This window comes from Vidua chalybeata, chromosome 8, assembly GCF_026979565.1.
Source record: "Vidua chalybeata isolate OUT-0048 chromosome 8, bVidCha1 merged haplotype, whole genome shotgun sequence".
Classification (NCBI taxonomy): Eukaryota; Metazoa; Chordata; class Aves; order Passeriformes; family Viduidae; genus Vidua; species Vidua chalybeata.
In genome coordinates this window covers 19,737,733-19,760,846 of record NC_071537.1, presented here as the reverse complement: position 1 = coordinate 19,760,846, position 23,114 = coordinate 19,737,733, and the positions used below count along the sequence as shown (strand labels likewise).

At 41.7% G+C, this 23,114-nt stretch overlaps 2 protein-coding genes across 3 annotated transcripts in view; both read right to left on the bottom strand.

Annotated features, from left to right (window-relative positions):
* The window catches only part of TM9SF3 (transmembrane 9 superfamily member 3), a 44,582-nt gene extending 37,639 nt beyond the window's left edge, over positions 1 to 6,943 (bottom strand). Inside the window, exon 1 of one of the 2 annotated variants that reach the window (XM_053949449.1) lies at positions 6,822 to 6,943. In XM_053949449.1, coding sequence (XP_053805424.1) covers positions 6,822 to 6,899 — 78 coding nt within the window. In that variant the 5' untranslated portion in view covers positions 6,900 to 6,943. Of the gene's footprint in view, positions 1 to 6,494; positions 6,560 to 6,821 lie in introns of those variants that run through there. The other variant, XM_053949451.1, reaches the window with a different exon arrangement.
* A 2,675-nt stretch (positions 6,944 to 9,618) lies between these two features.
* Positions 9,619 to 23,114, bottom strand: part of PIK3AP1 (phosphoinositide-3-kinase adaptor protein 1) — a 37,527-nt gene continuing 24,031 nt past the window's right edge. Inside the window, exons 9-18 of the mRNA XM_053949286.1 lie at positions 21,711 to 21,900; positions 18,817 to 18,912; positions 18,116 to 18,295; positions 17,277 to 17,339; positions 16,417 to 16,622; positions 14,843 to 14,915; positions 14,382 to 14,537; positions 12,599 to 12,669; positions 12,301 to 12,410; positions 9,619 to 11,245 (exon numbers count right to left, since the gene is read on the bottom strand). Coding sequence (XP_053805261.1) covers positions 11,191 to 11,245; positions 12,301 to 12,410; positions 12,599 to 12,669; positions 14,382 to 14,537; positions 14,843 to 14,915; positions 16,417 to 16,622; positions 17,277 to 17,339; positions 18,116 to 18,295; positions 18,817 to 18,912; positions 21,711 to 21,900 — 1,200 coding nt within the window. The 3' untranslated portion in view covers positions 9,619 to 11,190. The remainder of the gene's footprint in view (positions 11,246 to 12,300; positions 12,411 to 12,598; positions 12,670 to 14,381; positions 14,538 to 14,842; positions 14,916 to 16,416; positions 16,623 to 17,276; positions 17,340 to 18,115; positions 18,296 to 18,816; positions 18,913 to 21,710; positions 21,901 to 23,114) is intronic.

Genomic DNA, 23,114 nt, shown 5'->3' with positions numbered 1-23,114 from the left:
AAGCAAAATGTTAATTAGACATAACTATTATATAGTGCACAGATACTGAACACAGTTCTGTATCTCCCTTTTAACAAATGAACAAAGGCTCTTCAACTCCATTTATTCGGAACAACCACAGTCATACTAAGAGGTCAATGCAGAAATTAAATGAAAAAAAAATTCAGATGAAGAGTTTAAAAGTTAAACTCAAGGATTTAAACAAACACGCTTTGGAAAATAATTTAATTCCTTTAAACTAACACACCATTTCAATTAAAGGCTCATCTTTTTGTTTACAAAGATGTACAAAGGTCATTCCAGCCTCTTATGTGAGTGATTTCCAACAAGAAACTTAAAATATCTTACTGATTTCATTCTGAGCTGCAACAGAGACGAAACACTTATCCGTTTCACAAACTTGCCCCTTTGCAGAGCACACACTTCAGAGCATTTCTGACAGGTAAAGCATGTCAAAGAAGCATCAATAAAAAGTAAACAACAAGAGAAAGCAAGAGAAAGTAGACGTTCCTTCTCTCTGCCAGCAACCAGCAAGGTTACATCAGTGCAGCACAGTTGTCCAAAGAAAGCTGGTAAAGATAACAGAAAGAAAGCAAAATCCCAGTTCCAACCCCCTCAGCTGCAGAAGCAGACAGTGGAATCTGCACTTCGAATCTGCCTCTAGCTCTTGCCAAGGGAGCACGGGACAAGCTGGTCCCTATCTCTTCCTAGCCTGTTATTTCTATCATGTCTTCTGTTTCTTCATCTAACAGCTGCAGAACATATTTCCAGCCCTTTCTCAAAATGGCCTTTACTTGTCAAGAGCCCATTTTAGCACTACTTGTACCAAACAGCTTACATGTGAGCTGACCTATGTCTCTGTTTAACCTTCAGTAATAGAATATGACAACATCCTTAGGTCTGTCAGTTCATCTTTGACTGCCTGAATAAAGAAATACTGACCACTGCTTTTCTCAGCTGTTCGTTTCTGACATGCTTCATACTGAGCTGGGACCTCCACATTTTTGGAACTATACCAGAAATGACAGATGAGGCAAAAACCAACAGATTAGGAACATAATATGCAAAATCTTGCTATGTTTTCTGATCTACCAATGTAACTAAATAGTAATTACAACATCTGCAATAAGAAATCTGGTCTTTGCTTGTCTCTTATCTGAATGGGGCTTAGTCCTTCTTCAGGGCCTACAAGTTTTTCCCACAATGACTCCAAAATGCCATCAACCTACTCTAGAGAGAAAAGGGGCCACATCAAACAGATGCAAAGAATTCAGTCTGCATTTATTACTTCCTCCTTTCTCACAACCACCCCAGAACAGCAGGAGATAAATCTTTTCAGGACTGCTACGTAAACAAACGCAACACCTCAGCCAGCCCAGGCTACACCTCACTCACACAGTCCTTAGGCACAGCCGTCTGCCATCCATCAGTGCTCCCATCAGGTGCTCCTGGTGACCTCCTCAAATTAAGAGCATTGTAGTAAGCAAAACAACTTAAGCACCTTCAGCTTAAACCTGGGGGTGGTGTCTAGCAGAAACTGAAGGGCATTTTCTTCTCTCTACATTTCTAGGGTTTTGCTCATTGTCAATTATGAGTTTTCATATTGAAATACATTTCTCTCACATGACATATATAAATCTTGCATTTTTAGCCTAGTGGTAGGGTAACTCGGTGGAAGAACACAGTGCTATTAAAGAGTTCAAGTGTGGCAGTTTGATGTTGGGTTTTCTGTCTGGTTTCTTTTCTGTTCTGTTTCATTAGGGTGCTCATAATATCAAAACATCTATAACAAATAACAGTGCCAACACAAAGGAAAACTTCTTTAGGCAAGACAAAGCACTAGAGTATTTTGTAGGAGACTCTGCTGCTAAGTTTTGAGAAGGCTTACATATAACACACCTTTCAGCAAAATGGTCATGCTATGAGAGAGAGAACATAAAGTAAGCCAAGATGAACATACTAAATGACAAGGCAAAGAAGGTCAACGAATAAGATGCTGCAATCTGTACTCTGGTGTATCTCAGCAAGCTCTTCTGATTTTGGTTCATATGAATATACTGCATATAGTTCAGAGATCCTAATTATATTCACAGACACAAGCATTTAACAACTTGGTCACAATGCCACAACTCACATAGTCCAGTACTTCCACATGTGAGAGAAGGCTACAAAACACAGTTTTATTTATGTTTCACTTACTGTAATTTATGAAAAAAATGTCTGTAAGCTTTGCATATTTTTCTGCACTAAGCTTAATATCAGCTCAGTAATTTCTATGGCTATATGGAATATATAATGATATATTTACAGATGCTGCCTGAAAAGTCTCATCATAGACACAAGTTACCTACCATATAGCTGTTAAGCTAAGGGAGACACACCTTCAGAAACATTTTTCTGTAACTGCCAACCAGGTGGTGGAGGACCAACTTGCACCTCAAACACAACTACGTATCATCTACAACCCTCATCACAGCTGAGGGCATCTGTTCCAAAGCAGCACAATATGGTCACACTGCCTGTTCAGAGCACTGGGCTGCAGGGATGTGCCTGTGCAAGCTAAAATTACATCCAGCCTATCTACAGTTCTTCCTTGTTGCCAGTATTGATGGGTCCACTCTAGTTCCCTGCAGAACACTAAACTGGCAGGAAGCTTGTGTAGTCTGACATGGCCAGAAGTGCATCTCTTCTATGTAATACAATTAGTGAAAAACTGGGGGTGTGCAGCACTTTGAGACTTAATATAAAGACAATTTCCATACATCTATACAGTTCAGAAACGATTCAAGTTCACTATTCAATACTGACACAACCTTCAGTACAGCACATGCATCTTCCTTTCCTGTTACCCAACAGGGCATTCATGGTGTGGAAAGCAACTTTATGTTCTCTTTGCACAACTGTAGACATTAGCATGCTAACCCTAAAAATAGACTATTTATTCTACAAAACAATTAAGGCTAGATTAACTCAGTATACGAAAGGTTGCAGAAAAATATATGAGACTGTTGCTGATATTCTGCTTTAAACCAGGAAAACACTTTTCAAAAAAATGATGGGAGACAAAAAGAGGATTACAACTGCCAAATCTCATGTGATGATTCAGCAAAATAAATTCTGATCAAGACAGTTTCTTTCAGAAAATATGCAATTTTACTCCTTTCCTCGAATGGAAGTCTGGAATGACATGCTTCACAATGCACATCCTTCAGGGGGAAAAAAGGACCAACATTATTTGTTAATGGCAAAGCAAAGATATAGAAGCAAGACAAGAAATACAGGAGGCAGCAAGCAAGACTCACCTGGCAAGTAATATCCCAGGCTTGCAGTCCTCAATATCTTACAGATATTCCATCTATCAAGCACTGTGATAATACTCAATGTTTGCAGCTCACATCCACATTAAATCCATCCCATTAAACTGTGGATTTCAGCCTCATGCTCTCCTTTGGACAAAGCAGGTTATTTCCAGTAACACTTCTTTATTTCTCTCTGAATTTGATGCCTCACCAGGATGTGTCTAGGACTGTACTGGTGGCATAGGCTGAACTTCTGTACATGCAGTACTTTTACTGTTACACTTCCTAGATGCACAAGATTGCTCAGGCACACCATGTCCTGCTTCCATGACATTTATTTCACCTCTTCAAAATGGAAACACAACTTCAAAGAGGAATCAGGCTGCTCATCTGCGCACAACTTCACATGCAAATATGTATTTTACATGAACTGAAATGTTTTCCACAATGTTTCTCTGACAATTTTCAGATACTATACAAAGTTCCTAATTCTATATACTAATTTTAAATAAGCCTTACATGATCAGGGTTTTAATGTACTTGATCAGGGTATAAATCAAGCAAAAACGCTTTTCTCAACCATATCAAAATAGGAATTTTGCTACACAATATAGGCTGGGTTTTGTTTATTTTTCAATGGTTTTCATGTATTTCTCATCTTACAGAGCACAGACAATCAAACTAAAGCAACATAAAAATTTAAATGCTACCTACTCTCTGGACCATTCTCCTGCAACAAAAACCACAGGATATTTCAGAATGTTTTATGGTTTGTCTATTACATCATCAATTCCAACAACTCTAGCAATAGAAGATGTGAAAGCAAAGGCCAGGCAGGAGCCCCTCAGCCCTGTTTCTGCAGGATCAGTATGCATTGTGATAAGGCCACCAGCACACCATTGATACTATTGCTACCACAAACAAAAGGATCAAAAAGGTCAAAAAATGTCACAATTATTATAATACAGAAAATGAGCATTACATTATATGCTCTGAAGCATGAAAGTAAGTGAAAGAATCACCAGACAAATTTTCAGTTAGTTCCTGATAAACTGTTCTGTCATGGCCTGAAGTTATGCTGCTGTACTGTCTTTAGACAATGGAGATTTTAAATACTGTGGCAAAAATTTCTCTTCACTTACTATTCATTTTAAATATCCATGTCTTTATCTTATAATTGTATTTACACTGTTCTTCCTCCAAAGAAAGGCAGATGTGATTTTTAAAGAGTAATTCAAATTTAAGATAAAGGGTAAAAGCTGTTGACTCAATGACACTATCCATACCTAGTATCTCGAGAAACAATAGCATAGACCTAGAGCTTCATGCAGAGTCCTCTCACAATTACCTTTTATAGTATTTGCTTAGAAGTCCACAACCATAAAAAAGGACATGTGTAACACATATTACAGCACACACTGCATGCTATTCCACGTTACAGCAGCATTAAAAGCTTAAGGCAGCACTTCTGTAGGTCCAGCATGCAGAGCACTGACAACACCCTGTACAGCTGTGTCAGGATGCACCAGCACGCCTTCCTCCAGGGAACTGCACACTGAGGAAATGGAAGGATAAGGAGAAGGATGTGTATTCCTAGCAACAGGTCTCGAGTCCTAAAGTCAGTGAAAATTTAGTTTGAGATTACCAAATCCTAAATTTCCCTTCCACTTCTCCAAGAGTGAGCAGAGCCTTCAAAATGTAGTAAAGCACTTTGATTATAAAAAAATTAATCTCCCAGCTGAAATCACATTTAAAACTGAAATTCATTAAAATGCAGTATTTAAGGAATATTTCCTTCAGGTTCTTTATCTTAACATCAGTACATGACTACAAAACCCTGGCCATGCTTCATTCATGCTATTAATGCTTCCACTCCAATCTCCCACACAAGATTCAAATATCAAAATACCCGAGCAAGGAGACAGCCTTCCAAAAAAAGGTAACTGTATTTTTACATCAACTATTCCTAACCTATCACATAACCTATCCACTTAATAAACTGGACACTATGTGAACAAGAATACTAAACCAAAATAGACTTATAATCTCTCAGAGTTGAGTAGTTCAGATGAAAAAAAATTACAAGCCTTCAAAAGGAATTTGTGATTTCCATGGGTAACTGTTTAGGTAATCATTCAGAAGACCTAAAAACATCAGAAATCACTTTTGAAGGGAGAGCTCAAACCCAAACAAATTCAGTGACAGCTTTAATTTTTTTCCCTAGAAGATTACCAATATTAATTTAATAATGAATAATCCCTCAAGTCAACCAGCCCTTAAAAGAAACACATTGCTATGCTGAAAACCATCTCACCTCAGCAGAAGCCTCACTCTAAAGCATAGGTTCAGCAACAGAACTGGGACCTAAACTAGTTCAAAGAGTATTTCTTTCTTGAAAGTACTGAATATTAGATTAACTTCTCTGTCATTAACTGCAGCACCAATAAAACCCTTTCGCTTTAAAAGAATAAACACAATCCTAATCAGTTTAAGAGTCCTCAAAAATAAATGGAATGAGGCAACTAATTATCTACTTCTTATACAGAAGTTATCGATACTATTTATCTGTTTTATTAAGAGCACTTGGTAAGCTTTACCACACCTCACCTTGAGAAAAGTATGTTAAGAAACTCAGCAAGTGTTTACCAGCCAGGCTGCTCCAGAGCAAAAAAAGCCCTGACAGTCAGACAGATCCAGTGTTTAATCATAGCCACGTTCTAATACACTCCACTTCCAGCAAACAGAAATGGTTTCTTGGAAAGTCTCGTTCCGAAATCACATCTCAGCTCATCACACAAACTTCCACTTTCTCACACTGAAAGCCACGGGAAACAACACTCCGATGCAAAATGAGAAACTGACGGAGCACTGGTATATGTTTCCAAAAGCTTCTTTTTGAGTAATATTGCGAGCACTTCAGAAAAACTATTCTCATGCCAACGTGTGAGCTTTCAGATCAGCAGTATTTTATACACCCATTTTTCTTGCGGCTCCGTGGCAGTGTGCCCGTCCTGCCCTCGCTCCCCAGCCCATTCCCACGCTATCCCTGCCTCTTCCCGAGGGGAGCTGTCACCCCCCGTCCCGCAGGGCTGTCAGAACCGCGCTCCGGCTCGGACCCGCGCTCTGAAGCAAGAGCAAACATCCTCCCGAGAGGAGGGCAGAGCAAACAGCGCTCTCCAAACAAAGCACGCGTACCTGCCGCGGCGTTTATCTGCTCCAGGAAAAGGTGGGACACCCCGCCCGGGCGCACAAGGATGTTCAAACCGGATCAGAGAACCCGGCGGCCCTGCCCCGAGCGCCGAAGCAGATCGCGGGGCCCGATTCGGCCGGCGCGGCCCGAACAGCCCGAGCAGCGCAGCAGGCGCGGAGGGAGCCCCGCGGGGCGGCAGCCGCCCGCTCCCCCCGAGGCCGCGGCCCGTGGCTCCCCGTCCCTCCCGCCCACCGAGCCGCGCTCTCCGCGCCGCCGCGGCACGGGGGCCCCGGCCCGAGCGCCGCTCCCGGGGAAGCCGGGCGCCGCCTCACCGTGTGCTCGTGCTCGTCGGCGCGGGCGCGCAGCGGCAGGAGCGGCAGGAGCAGCAGGAGCAGCCCGGGCGCCGCCATCTCGGGCCTCGGCGTCCCCAGCAGGCCCCGCCGCGGCACCGGCCCGCGCCCGCCGCCGACGCCACTTCCGCCCCGCCCGCCACGTCACCCGCCCGCCCGCCGGAACCGCGGGGGCGCTCCGGGAGCGCTCCGGGGGCCCCGCGGGGCGGGCGGAGCCCTGGAGGGAGCGCGGGCGGGCACAGAGCGCCCGCGCCCCGCCTCGGGCAGAGCGCGGCCAGCAGGAGGGCACGGGAGCGCCGTTCTTACCAGATGGAATTGTAATTGGTATTTCGTTTTGATCGATAAAGTAATCGAAAGGTCTTTGGGAACGGCGGGACGCAGGGCTCTGTGCAAGTACCCTCTGGAGCACAAGTCTTGGGAGCAGCGGTTTTTGAGTCTGGAGAGGAGGAGGCTTAAGGAAGACCCTTACCATCCTACGACTGCCTGAAAGGAGGCTCTAGCGAGGCGGGGGTCAGTCTCTTCTCCCGAGAAACCAGTGACAGGACAAGAGGAAAGGGCCCCACGCTTGGACACTGGGCGCAATTTCTTCACGGAATAGCTGATCAAATATTGGAAGGGGAAATGGTGGAGTCACCTGGCCCTGGAGGTTTTTAAGGAAAGACCGGACACGGCTGAGTTGATAGGGTGATGTTCAGGCCGAGGTTGGAGTCTATGCTCTCAAGGGTCTTTTCCAAACTCATCAGTTCTGTGATTCTGTGAAATACACAGGCTCGTTCTCTACACCACTCACACAAGCAGCAGCAGCACACGGAGCCGCAGGGGCCCAGGGCAGGCACTGAGGTGGCACAGCCACACCTGAACCTTCTTCGGGATAAGGTTTCTGTCAGTGCTGGCTAAGATGAAGCCCACCTTCTGAGGAAACCTGCCTCCAGACCTGGAGCTATCTCAAAGTACAAGTCCACAGTAAGAAAAACCAAACAAAGCCCTCAATCCAAAACGCTCATGGTACTGAACATTGATTCATCAGACAACTTTAAAATTAATTACAGTAAAAAATTTCAAAAGTTATCTTATATATTCTTTTAAAGGTTAGGGGGCACTACACCATCTTCTTAAATAAAGAGAGCCAACAAATAAGCAGACAGACAACAAATGACATGAGCAGAAGGCAGGAACTCCATGCTGTTACATCTCATCCATGCTTTGTGGAAATGACACCAAAAACAGATTTCCCTGTTACAGTCATACCTATGCTAAAAGCTTTTCCTCTTGTGGTTTCACACACTCACTCTACCTTCCCTGAACATATTTCACGAGGTATATTTTATCTGAAGCCTTTTCCAGAGATTCAGGAGATAGTGCATGCACTGTTTCAGTAGGAGCAAAGTCCCTGTAGAGATACTTGCCAAAACCCATGCAAAAGCAGTGCTTGTATTACACACACACACACACACAGAGACTAAAAAAAAAAAAAAAAAAAAAAAAACTAGACAGTTTTGATAACACCATATGTTTCTTTCTAGTCAATGCATCTCAGTCCAAAATAGAGTAGCTTACCCTTGGGAGACAGAGAGAGGAGGCTTCAGCATCTTCAGTTTATTCAGTACTTAAGTCTCTCAGTCAGCACCACGGCCAACCAGAGCCATCTGCTGCAGCAGGGTTTGCAAGGCATGCTGTACAAAGAACAAACACTTTCCCCAGGCCTGCCAGCTGGCACCTGAGTTTGGTGGATTGGTTGATGCCCCTACAATTGGCCAGGCCATTTAAGTTTTTACAAGCAATTTTATTATGTGTTCAGTCCTTGAACTCTAATATGCATCAGAAACACTGTTCACATTTCCCTTTCCACTTTCCCTCCCAAGCATATTCTTAAGTAACCAGCAATCTGCATGCATGCTGTTTTCTTCTCTGGTCTCTTCTGATCTTCAGTTTTAGTGCATTTTTCATCCTGGCTGGAAGCAACACAGACCACATGCTCATCTGCACAAAATACAGATACAGGGGCTGCATACACTGAAACGTAAGAGGCTGAACGCAACTAGATAAATCCATCCTACGTGGAACGCGCACTTTGGTGGCTAAGCAGGTGCATCACTGTTGGCCTCTAAGAGGCTTGAAAGACATGACTGCATCCAACAGTAAAGCCATCTTAGTGCTATTCCTTTTTTCCTTGATAGGGTGAGAGTCTTGCAGTGATTGTTGGTTACTGAGATCCCTCACTAATCCAGCAGCAGTGAGACAGCAATGCCTGAAACTACAGCTGCATCTTCAGTTTCCCTCCCTTAAGCAGTGCAGAAGGGGCCTGAACAGAATGCATTTATAGTATGGCTCAGCTGCCCTTTTCCCAGCTCACCTCTCCCAGAGCCCCACCAGCATTTGGCTTTATGTGATAGGTCAGGTCAGAGTAATGAAGTGTCTAAGCTTCAAATGGGAGAGGGACTGAAAGGCTACTTATGAACTACTTTTCAATAATTCAGATATAACCATCTCTCCACAGCACATGCAATAGCTATCCAGTTCACAGCTATTAGGATTCTGCAAAGTCAAATGCTCAGATAAATCCCCCCCATAGAGGATATTTGGCTATAACTAGGAGGGGACGCAGAATTAAAAATAAGCGTGGAAAGATGGATCCCTGGGCTGCTTCAGTCCAACAGTGCTGAAAGAAAATCTGCATGATACACATATAATTTGCTCTTCTTTTCCTGCCTTATTACCGTTTTACCCACATCCTACAATTCTACTTTATGTTGTACCTGGCAGATGTGAAAGCAGACAAATTCCTCTTACCACATCACAGCTCCCAAGGTCCAGGGCACAGCTGCAGTCAGCACCAAGAAGACAGGGAATTTTTGAGCAAAACCAGGGAGCTGTGTGCAAACCAATGCATATGACAGCTGAAGACAATCAAGCTGCTGAATTTCTTCTTTTGGTTTATCTCTTTTTATCCCTAATTTCTTCACTTATCCTTGCTACTATTTTCCTCATTTCAGCACCAAAAACCTGCTCTCCTACACATGAAGGGGAGCTGACATGATCGGACAGAAGCTCTACATGTCCTACCTATACCTGAGGGATCACCTAATACAGATGTATCTGTCTGTTTTTCAAGCCATTACCCCCTCTATCATCCCTGAAAACCAAGTATGTAATGATGTTTCATTCTCTACCCTGAATGTTATCTTGCAGATTCCCACCTGTGTCACTCATGGACAACAAGAGCCTTAAATTGTCTCCCAAGGGTTAGGATATACACAGAAGATTTCAAGGTCTGGAAGAGAGCCAAACCAGGAAGTCTTCTTAAGTTTGTAAGCCCTCAGGCAGAAAAAAGGCTGGACATAGCTGCTGCAGATTCACATTGGTAGAAAGGGATAGCAGAGCAAGCAGAGTCCAGCCCTCAGGCTGTTTCCAGTGCAGCCAGCTAAAACACAGCTGGTATTTGTGAGGGGTGTGCACTGATAACTGGGGACTCACTACTGTTCCAGAGTATGAAGTGAAATGCCTTCATGTTGCTGCATAATGACCACATGTAAGAGACACAGAACAGAGCACTGCCAGCAAGTCCTCCTCTAATTTGAGAGCTCAGTCATGTGATTTGATTTTGTAACACCATACCTGCACCCTGCCTGAAAAAGGTCTAAGCACAGTTGGTTTGTGATATGGAAGGTCCCTTACCAGCTGTCTTGGGAATTTTCATGATAAATAGAGCACACACAACACCTTGTCTGTCCTCTTCAGGAAGCGAACAGAAAAAGGAAAGGCATTTTCAAGGTTGTATGCAAAATACATTCTTGAAGACAATTTCTCATTCCCCCATGGTTTAATGATTGCTAAAGGGGGATGCTACACCTTCTGAAAGGTCAGTATAATTGTATCCAAAATGTTATGCCAAGCAGCAGTACCACCTGTTCCTGCTGTAATGAGCATTTTTCAAACATCTTATTTTCTTTACTTTTTAAGCATGTTTCCCAGTCAAGCCCTGGTAGACTGTATTGAGAGGTTTGGTAACAATGCTTATCAGGATTTAGTTCCTAAAAGGACACATGTGCTTTCTTGATCAAATGGGATCTTCATGTTGGTGCAGGGCTCCCAAGACACACAATGTTCTTCCCAATGATGATACCTTTTCTTGAAGCCCCAAAGCACCAAAATTCCACAAACTTAAAAAAAGTTATAGAATGCCAAAAAGTCCCAGTGAAAATCGTGGGAAAAGTCACTAGAGCTTCCAGGAGGATGAAATCATTTGGGTCCCACTTATAAATAATTTAACACAGCCCAAAAAAAATCTGTACAAACACATATATAAACAAACAAACAAAAAAAATCTCATATTCCACAGATGTTGAGAGATTCAGCGACCTCTTGGGGGCACAGGTGGAGGATAAAAGCCTTCACAGCTTACAGGTCTGTAAAAAGACAGATAATGAAAATGCATGTAAAAGTAGTAAAAAATAGAGTTCTGCAATAACATCATATGTAAGCATACTGTACAATCAGTAGTCATACAAGAAGAAAAACAGGCTGATTGAGCAACAGAGCAGATGCCAAGCTGCCAGAGCACTGTTCCTGTCCAAGCTATTTCTTCTGTCGTTAAGCTGCAGTAATTCTACTATTACTGGAAAGAGCTGCTATAATAGTTGTTTGGAGTAAAACTTTGATAGTATGGTAGCTTTCTCCTGACATGAAGATGCAATAGGAAGAGATCAAAAGATTCAAAACCTTTTTTCAAACTAACTGCAGATAAATTCCAGCTATTTCCTTGCCAAAGCCAAGCCAACAACACAGACCTTGCTACACCCACGCAGCGGCAATTGCTGCTTTAAGAGTTGGAGAAATTTATTAGCCTTTGTACTGAGAGAACTTTTAGGGAATAGACTTCATAGACTTGCACTGGTTGGACTAAAGGAATGTTTACAAGTTATTTAAGTTTATGATCAAATGACTTCAATACCTTTTATAAAACCAGTGCAGTTCTTTCTTTGAGGCCAGTAACACATGTAAACATATATGCTTTGGAGAGATCTGAACTTTGTACAAAGAAAAAAGTCCAAGAGAATGCCAAAAAGAACTTCCCCCTGCACTACACTTTGTATGTTCCAATAGGATATTTTCAGGAGGGTTGGGTACTAAATCTCTGCCAAAGGCAGGATGTAACTCAACCTGGGTCAGTCTTACTATGGCAAGCACTGTGTGCTTCATTAGTGCTGCCCCTCACTGTGCATGAACCACAGGGACAGCACTGCAACAGCCTTGTTACCAACTAGGAAACATATTCCTCCACATACAGATGAGAAACAATGACCTTACAATTCCTAACACTGTGTGCTGACAAATAGCAGTCTGCTAGACTTTGTTCAAAAACACATTCACTTTCTGCCTTTGCTAACTGCCTTGCTTTCTGTCCAAGGCTTCCATAAGGATTCACTGAAAGCACACATTTTGAGCTGCATTATAGTTTTACCTGCTTGCACCTCGAGGAGGCACTCTGGGAGGCCTTTCTGGAAAAGGAAGCCTCTCTACTTGGTGAGGAATTGGGCTGCGGCTCCTTGCTGTTTCTGGGACTTCACTGTCCTACAAAATGAAGAGAAATGTTTACAGAACAGCAGAATCTGGTCCTTGATATCTTCACAAAAGAAGTGGCTACGTTTTGGCATTTCTCTAAATGCAGTGCCAGCTCTGAGCTCTTTTTTTTTTTTTGCATGAAAACAAAGGCATATACTTAGGGACAGCAGAACAGTATAGCAGAGGTGAGAGCTTACCTCACTGTCCCCTTCCATCCCACTGCTGACACTCAATACACTCCGAGTGCTGGAGCGGTTACTTGCACTACCTGGAGGAAGCAAGAGAAAAACTGATTAATAAACCCTGGTGATGTAACTGCAAATACCTAACTCAGGGCTCTTTCTAACCTCATGCTTAATTCTTATAAATATAATTAATGCTTATTTAATTTATTTTCACTGTTTTTTTCATATATTTGGGATCCAAACAACAGCATTTCATACAACAAAAACCACAGGACCAAGCCATTCAATTATGCTTTCTTTCTAGAACTTCTGCCTTATCTTTCTTTATCCAGTCTTCTGGTTAAATACTCACAGCCATAATCTAACTGAAGAGATGCAATGCCAGTATCATCTGGAAAATCAGGCAAATATTTTCACAAGGGTTACACACCCAACACTTGCGTACATTTAAATTATCAGTCCCCGTATCTTTAACAACTGCGTGAAGATAGATGGCTCTGAGCACTGTCACATGTTCATTCCTGGAGTGACTGCTTAAGAAGTTACTGTTCCAAATAAATAACTGTTTGCTACCCCCTCTTAAAACAATCCCCAATCATCACAGGAATGTTTCCTAGTCTATTTCCAAGCTAAAAACAAGTTTATTCAAACAACCTTCAGCACCCATCTATGCAAACCCATTAAACTGTCATGAACTCAGAGTAGGGATTGTTTTTTCAATCAGTCATGCCAATTCCAAAGGTGAGAGCAACTCACAAACATATCCTACACTGCTATGGCTGGTTTCAGTCCTAAATAGATAACATTCTATAAGGCTGTGAAATACTGGGACACTAATATTCAGAAACCTGTAACACTGGAATGGTGGCTAGAGAGGTTTTCTCCTATGATGCAGTCCCTCCCTGCTACCTTGGTAAGTCTCATCAGCTGGTACAAACAGCAATACTTTAGAGTGCTAAATACTGTGGTAGGGTCCATTCTCACCATCACACCGTGAGAAAGAGCACCAGGCTGCATACAGAGAGCTCTGCAGACTTGTTAACGCTTCTCTCACACGGTGCTTGTATGCAAGTTACTGGCTCAGCCAGCTGCCTCTGGCACCTATTCTGGATGCATGCCAGCTGTATCTTGCCAATAGTCACAAAGGTGGTAACCTCACAGGAAGTCAGGTTTCCTTTCAAAGGATCCAACTGATCCCAAATGATTTCTGCATGAATTGCTCAGTCTGCAGTAAGAGCAAGAACACAGGGATTTGATTTGCACAAATTAAATTTAATGAAAAGCAAAGATAATAAAAATGTGCAGACTGCACAAGTCACTCAAGAGGTCCCACAGTTACCAATGAAAAATGCTGTCCTTTATGTAAAACAATTGAAGAAACAACATGTAGAGACTGGTTTCCAGCCCTTCAGGCCAGAAGAGCACACAGCCTGCTGGCAGTCACAGCATGGGAGCATCCTTTCCAATAAGGGAGCAGCTACCATCTACTTTTAAGAACTGAAAACAGGTGGTATGCCTTCCCTGAGAAGGGCTCAAGAGAATCTTCTGCTCAGTTTTCAGGTTCTCCTCCTGCAGAGATGCAGACAAAAGATGCCCAAACCATTTGATGCACACCTGGAATTGCTTTTACAGTTTTGAAAACAGCTGGCCTGAGGCATGCAAGGTTTGGGGTGGCATTGTCAGTGCTGGGATTCAGGAACAAAAGTCCCATCCCCTGGGTTGACTCCAGGGTAAGGCTTAGGAAGTGTGTTCCATCCAGCTGACCTGTAGGGACAGTGATGCTCAGGTTGCTTACTTGTTGTGCTGGATGTGCTTTCTGTTTTCCAGTCTCCTCGTTTTAACTCCTTTTTTAGTGGAAAAACATTTTTCCTGGGGGTGTATTCATATATTGCACATTCCGGTTTCCCCAAAGTATTATGAGAATGTCGAATGGGTACTGTAATTTCCAAATCTGGAAGGGAAAATTAACAGCTCAGAAAGGTCTATGTGATTATAGCCTCCAAGAGAGAGTTTTGCACTTAAGGACAGAGTTAAACATGATTGCATAAGGACAATCATAACTGTACATGATTGAATCAAGATGCACTCCACAGAGGGGGGCATCCTTTTTTTGGCTGAAAGTGAGGAGCAAAACAACTTCCCTAAGTTTTTGCCAAATGGCACATGGATGTGCATATTAAAATATCACAGAACCACAATACATACGGACACTTAGCTGCTTCATTACCAGAGAATATCAGAATCATAGACGGTTACCTGCACTTTTGTCCTTTTTTTGCTTCTCCATTTGCCTCCTGGTTATGCTGTCTCGTAGACGTTTCAGATTTTCCTAAAAACATCACAAGATATTCTTTTCAGGGCTTTGGATAAAGGAAGATTAGCAACTTTCTGACAATACCAGTATTATATTTTAGCTAACTTTGCAGTCAAGCTGTAACAAAGCTGAAGTCCAAACCATGTCAACAGGTTTTAATCTGTTCCTTCCAGAAACCCATGTGTGCCTTTCAGAAGCCAAGTTTTTTTCTGATGTTCATTATGTATATTAAGGTCAAGTTCACATACAGGCAGTGGCACATAATCAGCAAATTTGGTTTACAACTTCCTGTATTTTCTGTTTGCACTGTGACACTGGCACAGAAACAAGACCCACAATCAAGTAACTGCACTATCCTTTCTGTACTAATGAACAGATTATTCTGACTGCAGGGACAGAAAAGACTGCCATGCATCCCAGAGTGTAAGGTACAACTCAGAATTCAGGCTATCCCCAATGAAGAAATGTAACTGGAAGCAAAGACTCTTCACCATTGTGTGGCAGGATATTGCACCTTACAGTACAAAAAGGTAGGGAGAAAAGAGACCACCTTTTTTCAGCAGGGAAATATGTACAAATCTGAGAGGAGAAAACCCCTGAAAAGCAGAGGAAACAACTGCTGAAGCAAAATTCAGAGCAGAGACTTTGAAAGCTGCTCATAGCATGGGGCACAGAGCATGCCACTTCATCTCTTCTACATCAATTTACTTAAATAGTACTGTGTTCTTCTCTGGTAGAAGGGACTCCTCTGACTGTTTCTGGGTAGAGAGGACCTTTCCAAGTGAGAATCAGGAAGAGAAAAGCTTTGCCTTTGTTCTGACAGCTTCCAAAACAATGTCACCCACTGGAAACCAGACTGCCACAGCATGAACAAAAGGCTCCAAAAGAAGCAGGCACTGGTTTTAAAGAGGGAGCCTCACTCTAACTTGAGAATGAAAATTTTAAACTATAACTGATAGTTCTACCAGTCATTATGTCACTACTGCCAACTGACTCCCTCTTTCTGTTAAGGCACCCAAACACTCTGCTTTTACTAATGACCCTTGCTAGACCTTTCCCAGCTGCAATGAACAGTCCTGTAGCCATCAACAAACAGTTGGAGAAATCAGGTCATCTACCAACTAGGGCTTTACAGCCAATACATCATCTGGGACACAGAGTCTTCACTGATCTGAAATGGATGAGAACCAACAAGTTAAATGTTCATCACAGAAGTCCCCTGCCTTAAGGTATGTGCTAGGTGACCTCTAGAAAGGTGATTTAGCCAACTGGATTTGATCCAATTCCTTGTATACAGATCTTCAAAAACTGGCAATATGACTGCAAGACAAACAGATCTGTAAAACTGCCTGCTGCTTACTGGGAACAGCTCCCCCATGGCAGGAGAGAATTCTGCTAGCTAAGTCAGCAGCCTTCTTCCTCCAACCAGGAAAAAAATGTACCCATGCTGAGAAGCTTGTGATATATATACCTGGAGAGACAGCTATATTTCTTAAACAGTAGCATAAGTCTGTACCTGCTGGAACCGGAATGATTCTGATCTCTTTTTCTGGTTCAGTTGCCACTCCTTAAAATGAAGTACAGCTTCATCCACAGTGAGGATGCCCATTTTCACTTGCTCCTGTAATGTAATCAGCTGCCGCTGGCCTGGGGTTTTCATTCCAGCAAATGGATCATATATACTTGATTGAGACAGGTCCTTTACAGGCCTGACTATTGTCTCTGAAGAGAGAGCACCAGCAAAAATATTATTAAACTTGTGGATCTACCTTCCTCACTGAATACAAAGATATCAAGTACCCTTGATCCGGCAGACGTTTAAAAAAAAAGAAAAAAAGGGGGAAAAACAGGTATTACAGAGTGAGTGTTTTCTTCTTAGGCCATCCTACTATTTGTCAGGTCTAAAAGCCCAGCTGGGAGGTGACCTCATACACAAATATATCCCAGGGATAAATTATGTTTTTAAGAGCAGAGCTTAAGTAAAGAGCACAAAACACATTCCTTAAAGTGCCCTGCTTCCTCAGCAATTCACAGAACAGAGCTTTTACCTTAGCAGTCACAAAGCTAGAGTCTATCTAGGTAATCTGTGTAGTTTAAGCCCAGAAACTGAAAACTCATTCTACTGATGCTGGCAATTTCTAACTCTTTTGTAACATAAAGAAGAGTTCCCAAGACATGAGATGTGCTCCCCTCACACTCTGCACTTATAGAAGTTTCCAGTGTCAGAAATGGTCAAAAAGACTGGGTCATAGAGAACAGTTATCCCCAGAACTTTGCAAAACAGTCTATTCTGTCATATTTCACACAAATGAAGCTACCATAACAGATCTGTTTTTGGATTATTGAAAGGATTTTCAGGGTGAACTTCCACCTTACCTTTCTTAACCCTTCCCCTAGGGACATAAAGATTCTCAGGTCTTTGAGCCTTCTGTGCAAAAACTGCAAAAGAAACATTCTTTAGATACTGAAATGCATCTCATGAATACAGAAATAGCAAGGATGAATATGGCAAGCATACACAATTCTGCACTGCATTACAGCTTCTGTTACCCTTTTAAGTCCATTGAAGAAAAAGATTTGTATGGCAGAATTCCCTTTCTATTGACCTCAAAGAATTTTAGCTCAGCCCCCTCTAAGAGAAATCTGGACATGACTTCTCCGTAGTCCTGTCACAGTGGGAAGAAGTCACTGAAATTACTCTCTCACATGCCATTGTGGTTCTTGCTAGAATGTTCATGATACATGACCTAGATTTCCAAAGCTGCCTAAGGAACTAGGAGGAACAATCTTCTTCAATTTCAATAAAACCCCACCTCAGGGTGAGGTACTGAGGTATAAAATCATGTCCTATACACATGTAGTTGAATCAATGATACCATTACAGATCAGCAATGTCTTAACTTATTAGCTTGATTGTGTCCTTATAATATCAGGATCTTTCCTACTTAGTTGGATTTGTTTATAGCATTTGGGGGTAATCTGTCATGCTACTGCTTTAACAAAGAGCAAACTTAGGCCAAGATCTTGGGATAGAACATCCCCACACTTTCAGAGTAGACAAAAGATGAAAAAACATATATGGAATTGGATCCCAATGGTAACCTAACCCCACAGTCAAATAATACAGGGATCCTGGCATTTATTTGGCAACTGGAGCCCATGTCAATGCCATTCTACAGTTTACTGGTCTACATTTCCACTGGTAACCAACTCACTTTTGGAGATGTACAGCTCATTGTCTGGCTGTGGAGAGCTAGATTCTGGTCTTGGAACAGGAACTGGAGGTCTGTTAGCCATTTCCTGTGGAAAAGGGTCTTGTTCCACTGAGTAGTACACGTCTTCACCATACTGCTCATGACCTCCTTCCTCAGAATCTGGCACATCCATGCTACCACCTACAACAGAGCAAAGTTTGTAAGAATAGCAACCTGGCCACTTCACTGAACACTGGTTCCCTCCAGATGCATTATGTACCACATTTTTACCAAGTTGGCCATTTCACAGCCAAAACCATCCAGTTTTGCAGTGCCTTAAATGTACCAAAGACCTTCATGACAGGACTTGATAAAGTAATTAACATCTAGTAGCATGTAACTGTTTGCCACTATGCCTGTACTATCTCTTTTAAAGAAATAGTGAAAAAACTCCTAACTCTCTTTAAGAATTTGAGGAACAGTTAGTTTTAATTAATTTCAGTTAATTAACATACTTTAATAGTGAACAAATCAAACAGACCAATGGTTTCCAAAAGCTATGTGTGATGGTCTACAAAGTACTATAGAGAATTAGTCCTTTGTCTGAAAAAAACAAACTGTATGGGCTATCTTCTATCCTTAAGAGTTAATGAAGAACTCTCAGGCTCTGTTTAATTGCTTTAACTGTGCTACTGCCATCCTTCCCTCAAAATAGGTCTCACCTTCTAAAAACTTGCGGAGCATTGAGTCTTTTGTAGTTATAGAAACTTCATCTCCAGCAACTGGAGTGTCTGGTTTGGATTGAAGCATCTCTACATCTGGGAAAAAAAAAAAAAACCAGAAAGATGAATCTGTTAATTATATCCTTCAATACATGGAACGATGTGATATGACATAATAAACTGCACCTTTACTTTATAGTGACAATCAAAGAAGCAGGGCAAATGACCAGACATTTTCCTTGAAAAAGGCTTCTAAGTTGCTATGTTCAGTCCACTCTGCACAAATTTTTTTCAGCTGCCTGATGCTTACACTTGAGGGTGACTAACCATGCTATTGATAAGTTCTGACAAGGCTTCAAGAAGGCATTGAGTTTTGGCTCTTCTTGAGTATGTGTTGGCCAGGTGAAAGTTTTGACCTCTGCACAGTGCTCCAGAGAGGAAACCATGTGGCTTGGAACAACAAGACATTAAAGGCAATTCTCCCATGACATGTAAGATAGTGTTTGTTTTATTTATTGGAATAAAGTCAAAATGGTCAGCACTCAGCTAATTACTTGGATCTGGAAAGTGTTTAGAGGGTCAGATGATAATTCAGTATTGAGAAAGGACTGACAGCAAAAAATAAGACACTTTGTTAATTCAGTGTTTTGACATAGAGACTTTTGATTTTAAAGAAAAAGGTGGATCTCACAACACTAAAACTAATCTTAAAACTAAAATAAAATGTTTGGTAACCATGTTCCTAATGATATTAAAAAATGAGAGTAATGTAAATGGATTGCTGAGGCTTATTGATATAAGTGAATTTTTGAGGTATATCTATTTCTATGTCATGGATCTACTACTATGTAAACTAGATCGTTTGGGTCACATGTGAGAATGTGTAATACTTTTAACTCATTACAATGGCTTCAGTCCTCTGTTACCTTATTCTCAAAGAAGTTCCTACCAGAAAAATTGACCTTTGGTATCTAACCTTCCTTTGATCAGTCTCTGAAAAACTGTGGTGGAAGCACATCTTGATCATAATAAAGGGGCACACTACCACAGTATGGCTACACCTAAAATAGCCCAGGTATTATCCTCTACACCACAGCCATATCTACTCACATACAGGTAATTCCTAGAAAAAGTACTTCAAGTGAAGTTAGTTTATGATTCCCTAGTGAGCCATCCTCACAAACCTTCAAGTCAGTATAAAAGCTTAAATCCTTTATTTGTGATGGCAGCTCTAAACCAGCCAGCACTCCCATTAATTTCAGTGAGGGTTTGCCTGTGTGCTGGTATTCTAAATGATATTGAAACACTTTCACTTGGAGAGAATCAATCTAAGTGCTGGGAACTGTGCCAATTTAAACTTATCTGTTGTGATACAGGTAGATTTTTTGCACTGTTCAGACAAGCTGTTAATACTCTTCAGGCAAAGACTAACAGGTAAGGAAAACAGAAATTTCAATAAAATACTCCTGAATGGAAGGCAGCAGAACTTTGTGTGCAGAAGCAACACACTAGAACTCCAGAAGAAGTTTTCAGAGTCCACTTCAAAAGTGCTAAATTACAGGGAGCTCAATTTGCAAGAAAATTCCATGCATAGTTTCTGGGAGATCTGGACATTTCAGGCCTGGAAGAAGGGGAGCTTGGCTTAGTAGTGTTGAGGTTTTTTTTAACCCTCCACAGGCTTAGTCAATCAACCCCATTCAGAGGTGCACTGATTACAGGCAGACCTACCAAGCATCTAGAAACTCTCACTCATTACTGCAAACAAGAGCAGCTTTGTTCCTTAGAAGTCCAACCTGATTTACTGCTTATCTCCACCTGAAGGCAGAATAATCCTGGTTTTGGTAGCAAGACTATCCCTGCAGCGGCCAACAACACTTAACAGAAAAGAGTTTATGATTTCAAGGAAAGAATCAACACAATCTTCTGGACTTCATAATCAAAAAAAAAAAATGTTTTATAGTATAATTTCATCTAAAAGAGGAGAAAAACAGTCCATGACCAATATAGCACAAAAGCAGAAGTGTTTCAAAAAGAACGCTTTTCCCCTGAGGTAGCACACTTAAAAACTGCAGAAACACTAGAAGTCCTTAAGTACCTTTAAGGAAATACTTAAAATATAAGAAGCTAAATTCTCTGCTCATTATGAGAAACATAAAATAGATCAGTGGGATTAAGTCAGATCAAACAGACAGGTGAGTAAGAACAGCAAATTTACAATTGCTTAACAGAAGTACTTAACTTGGTATTTTCAATTGGCCTCACTGAATATTAATGCAATAGTGGAAAAGTTAAACATATGCATATTTATCAGAATTAGCTCTATTTTTAGCAATAAACCAATCAGATTAGAATAATGATTTTTCACTTATAATCTTCTCAGTACATAGATTTCTAGATGTTTGCTTTCTTTTGCCCTAAAGTTGTTGAGCTAGAATCTCAGCTCTTGTTTTTCAGTTTCCCAGTTGTCAGTAAAATCACATCTGACAGTGTTCTTTTCTGTCAGTGTCAGAATGTTCCTAGGTACCCAATCCTCAGGAGAAAAAAGCAGGACATGGTAGAAAATTTAGTCTCATTTATATATGTTAATTTATTTGCTCAAGGTTCAGGGAGTCCTCAAAACACTGACGAAACAGCTCTTGATCCTTTACACTATCACTTAAGAAAAGGTATAGTACAATTTTGTCAGTCAGCCAGTGTTAGAACTGCAGCATAGTTTCCTTGTGGTGAGAGCAGAGAAGCTGTAAGAGGTGCTACTGTGTGTAAGAGAGATGGGTCTGAGCAATCTGATCTAAAGAGGTCTCTGCCCATTGCAGAGGGCTTGAACTAGGTGAGCTCTAGCGGTACCTTCTAACCCAAACCTTCCCGTGGTTCTGTAACTCTATGAATATACATACAAAGATCTTCTGGGGCACCCGGGACAAATCCAGCCATGGATTCATAAAGCTCTTCATCGGAGCCTGGATTCAAGGAACATTTCATTAACAGATCAGTGGACAGATGAGCCATGGACTCATATACCGACTCATCCTCCTCGCCTTGCATCAGCTCTTCCTTAATGTGACTCTTCAGCATATCTGCAGTTTCCTGGAGAGGAAGGAGGGCAAGAAAAAAAAATAAAGTCTCTTTTAAATAAAGAATCTAGAGAATAAAAGCAAGCAAAAGATATCTCATTTTGTCATCAGTGATAGAAAAAGACCTCTGAAGGCAGCTCGTTCTCAAAGACTGAGGCTTCCAAGTGACTTAAATCCCCACTACAGCTGTCTGGGTCAAACTTTTGAGATCTATGTTGTATTAATAGGTAACAAAGGTGAAACAAGGGCTGCTGACACATTCTGAGTAGCCATTACAGCCTCTCACCCCATCACTTTCATGTCCTACCCAATGTCTGCAAACTCCCAGAACATAAGCACAACTCATTCTAAAAACAGAAATGCTCGTCAAAGGCTATTTTGGGGCACGCATAGCTAACCATAAGGGGCAAAGCTTATCACATGCAGAGCACCTGCAAAATAGCAAAGTTTTAGCTTTGATGTAGATTCAGTTTCAGTTTCTTGGCATTAGCAGCAGCATGTAACACCCAGAGTGGGAGTACACAGACCCTTTTCTGTGATATTAACAGGAAATCTCACAGCAGGCAGCAGTTCATGTAATACAGGCAAGTTCTGATTCACAGGAGAGCAGAACCCTTTCTTATGTATTTGCAACACAGAGCGGGGGGGGGAAGACAGAGCTTCACCAAATCACAACACAAGGAAGCAAAATGTAAAACTTCATCCCATCCTCCTTCCCAAATTCCAATTATGTCACAAGCACCACCTTAACAGTTGCAATACTACAAGATATTCTTCCATTCACGAACGCAGACTCATGGGCCCTCAATCCACAGGACATGTGTCAAAGCTGTCTACACATGCTTCCCTCCACAGTCAAAATGTGTCAGGGCCAGTAGTTCATGCAATGCTTTACAGAGGTGCAGAGGAATCTTTGCCAGAAAAAAATTAGGTGAGTAATGGGGTTTAATGAAATTTTCAGACATCCATACTACTGATAGTAGTCTCTACCTTGCAGTAGTTGCACTGCTGCAGATGATTTGTGTGCTTTGTACTGTGCTGCACTGACAGCTTCAGAGGTCAGTAAGGAGGACCTGCTCTTAACACAGCTGTCACTGTGCTGGTGGAGAGAATGTGGGAGGAGCACAGTACTGCAATGAGAGGTTAGAAGGACTTCCTGCACATCTCTCACTTACCCTGATGCAAAGATTGTGATCCCAAAATTTAGAGTTTCTGCAGCCCTCCTGA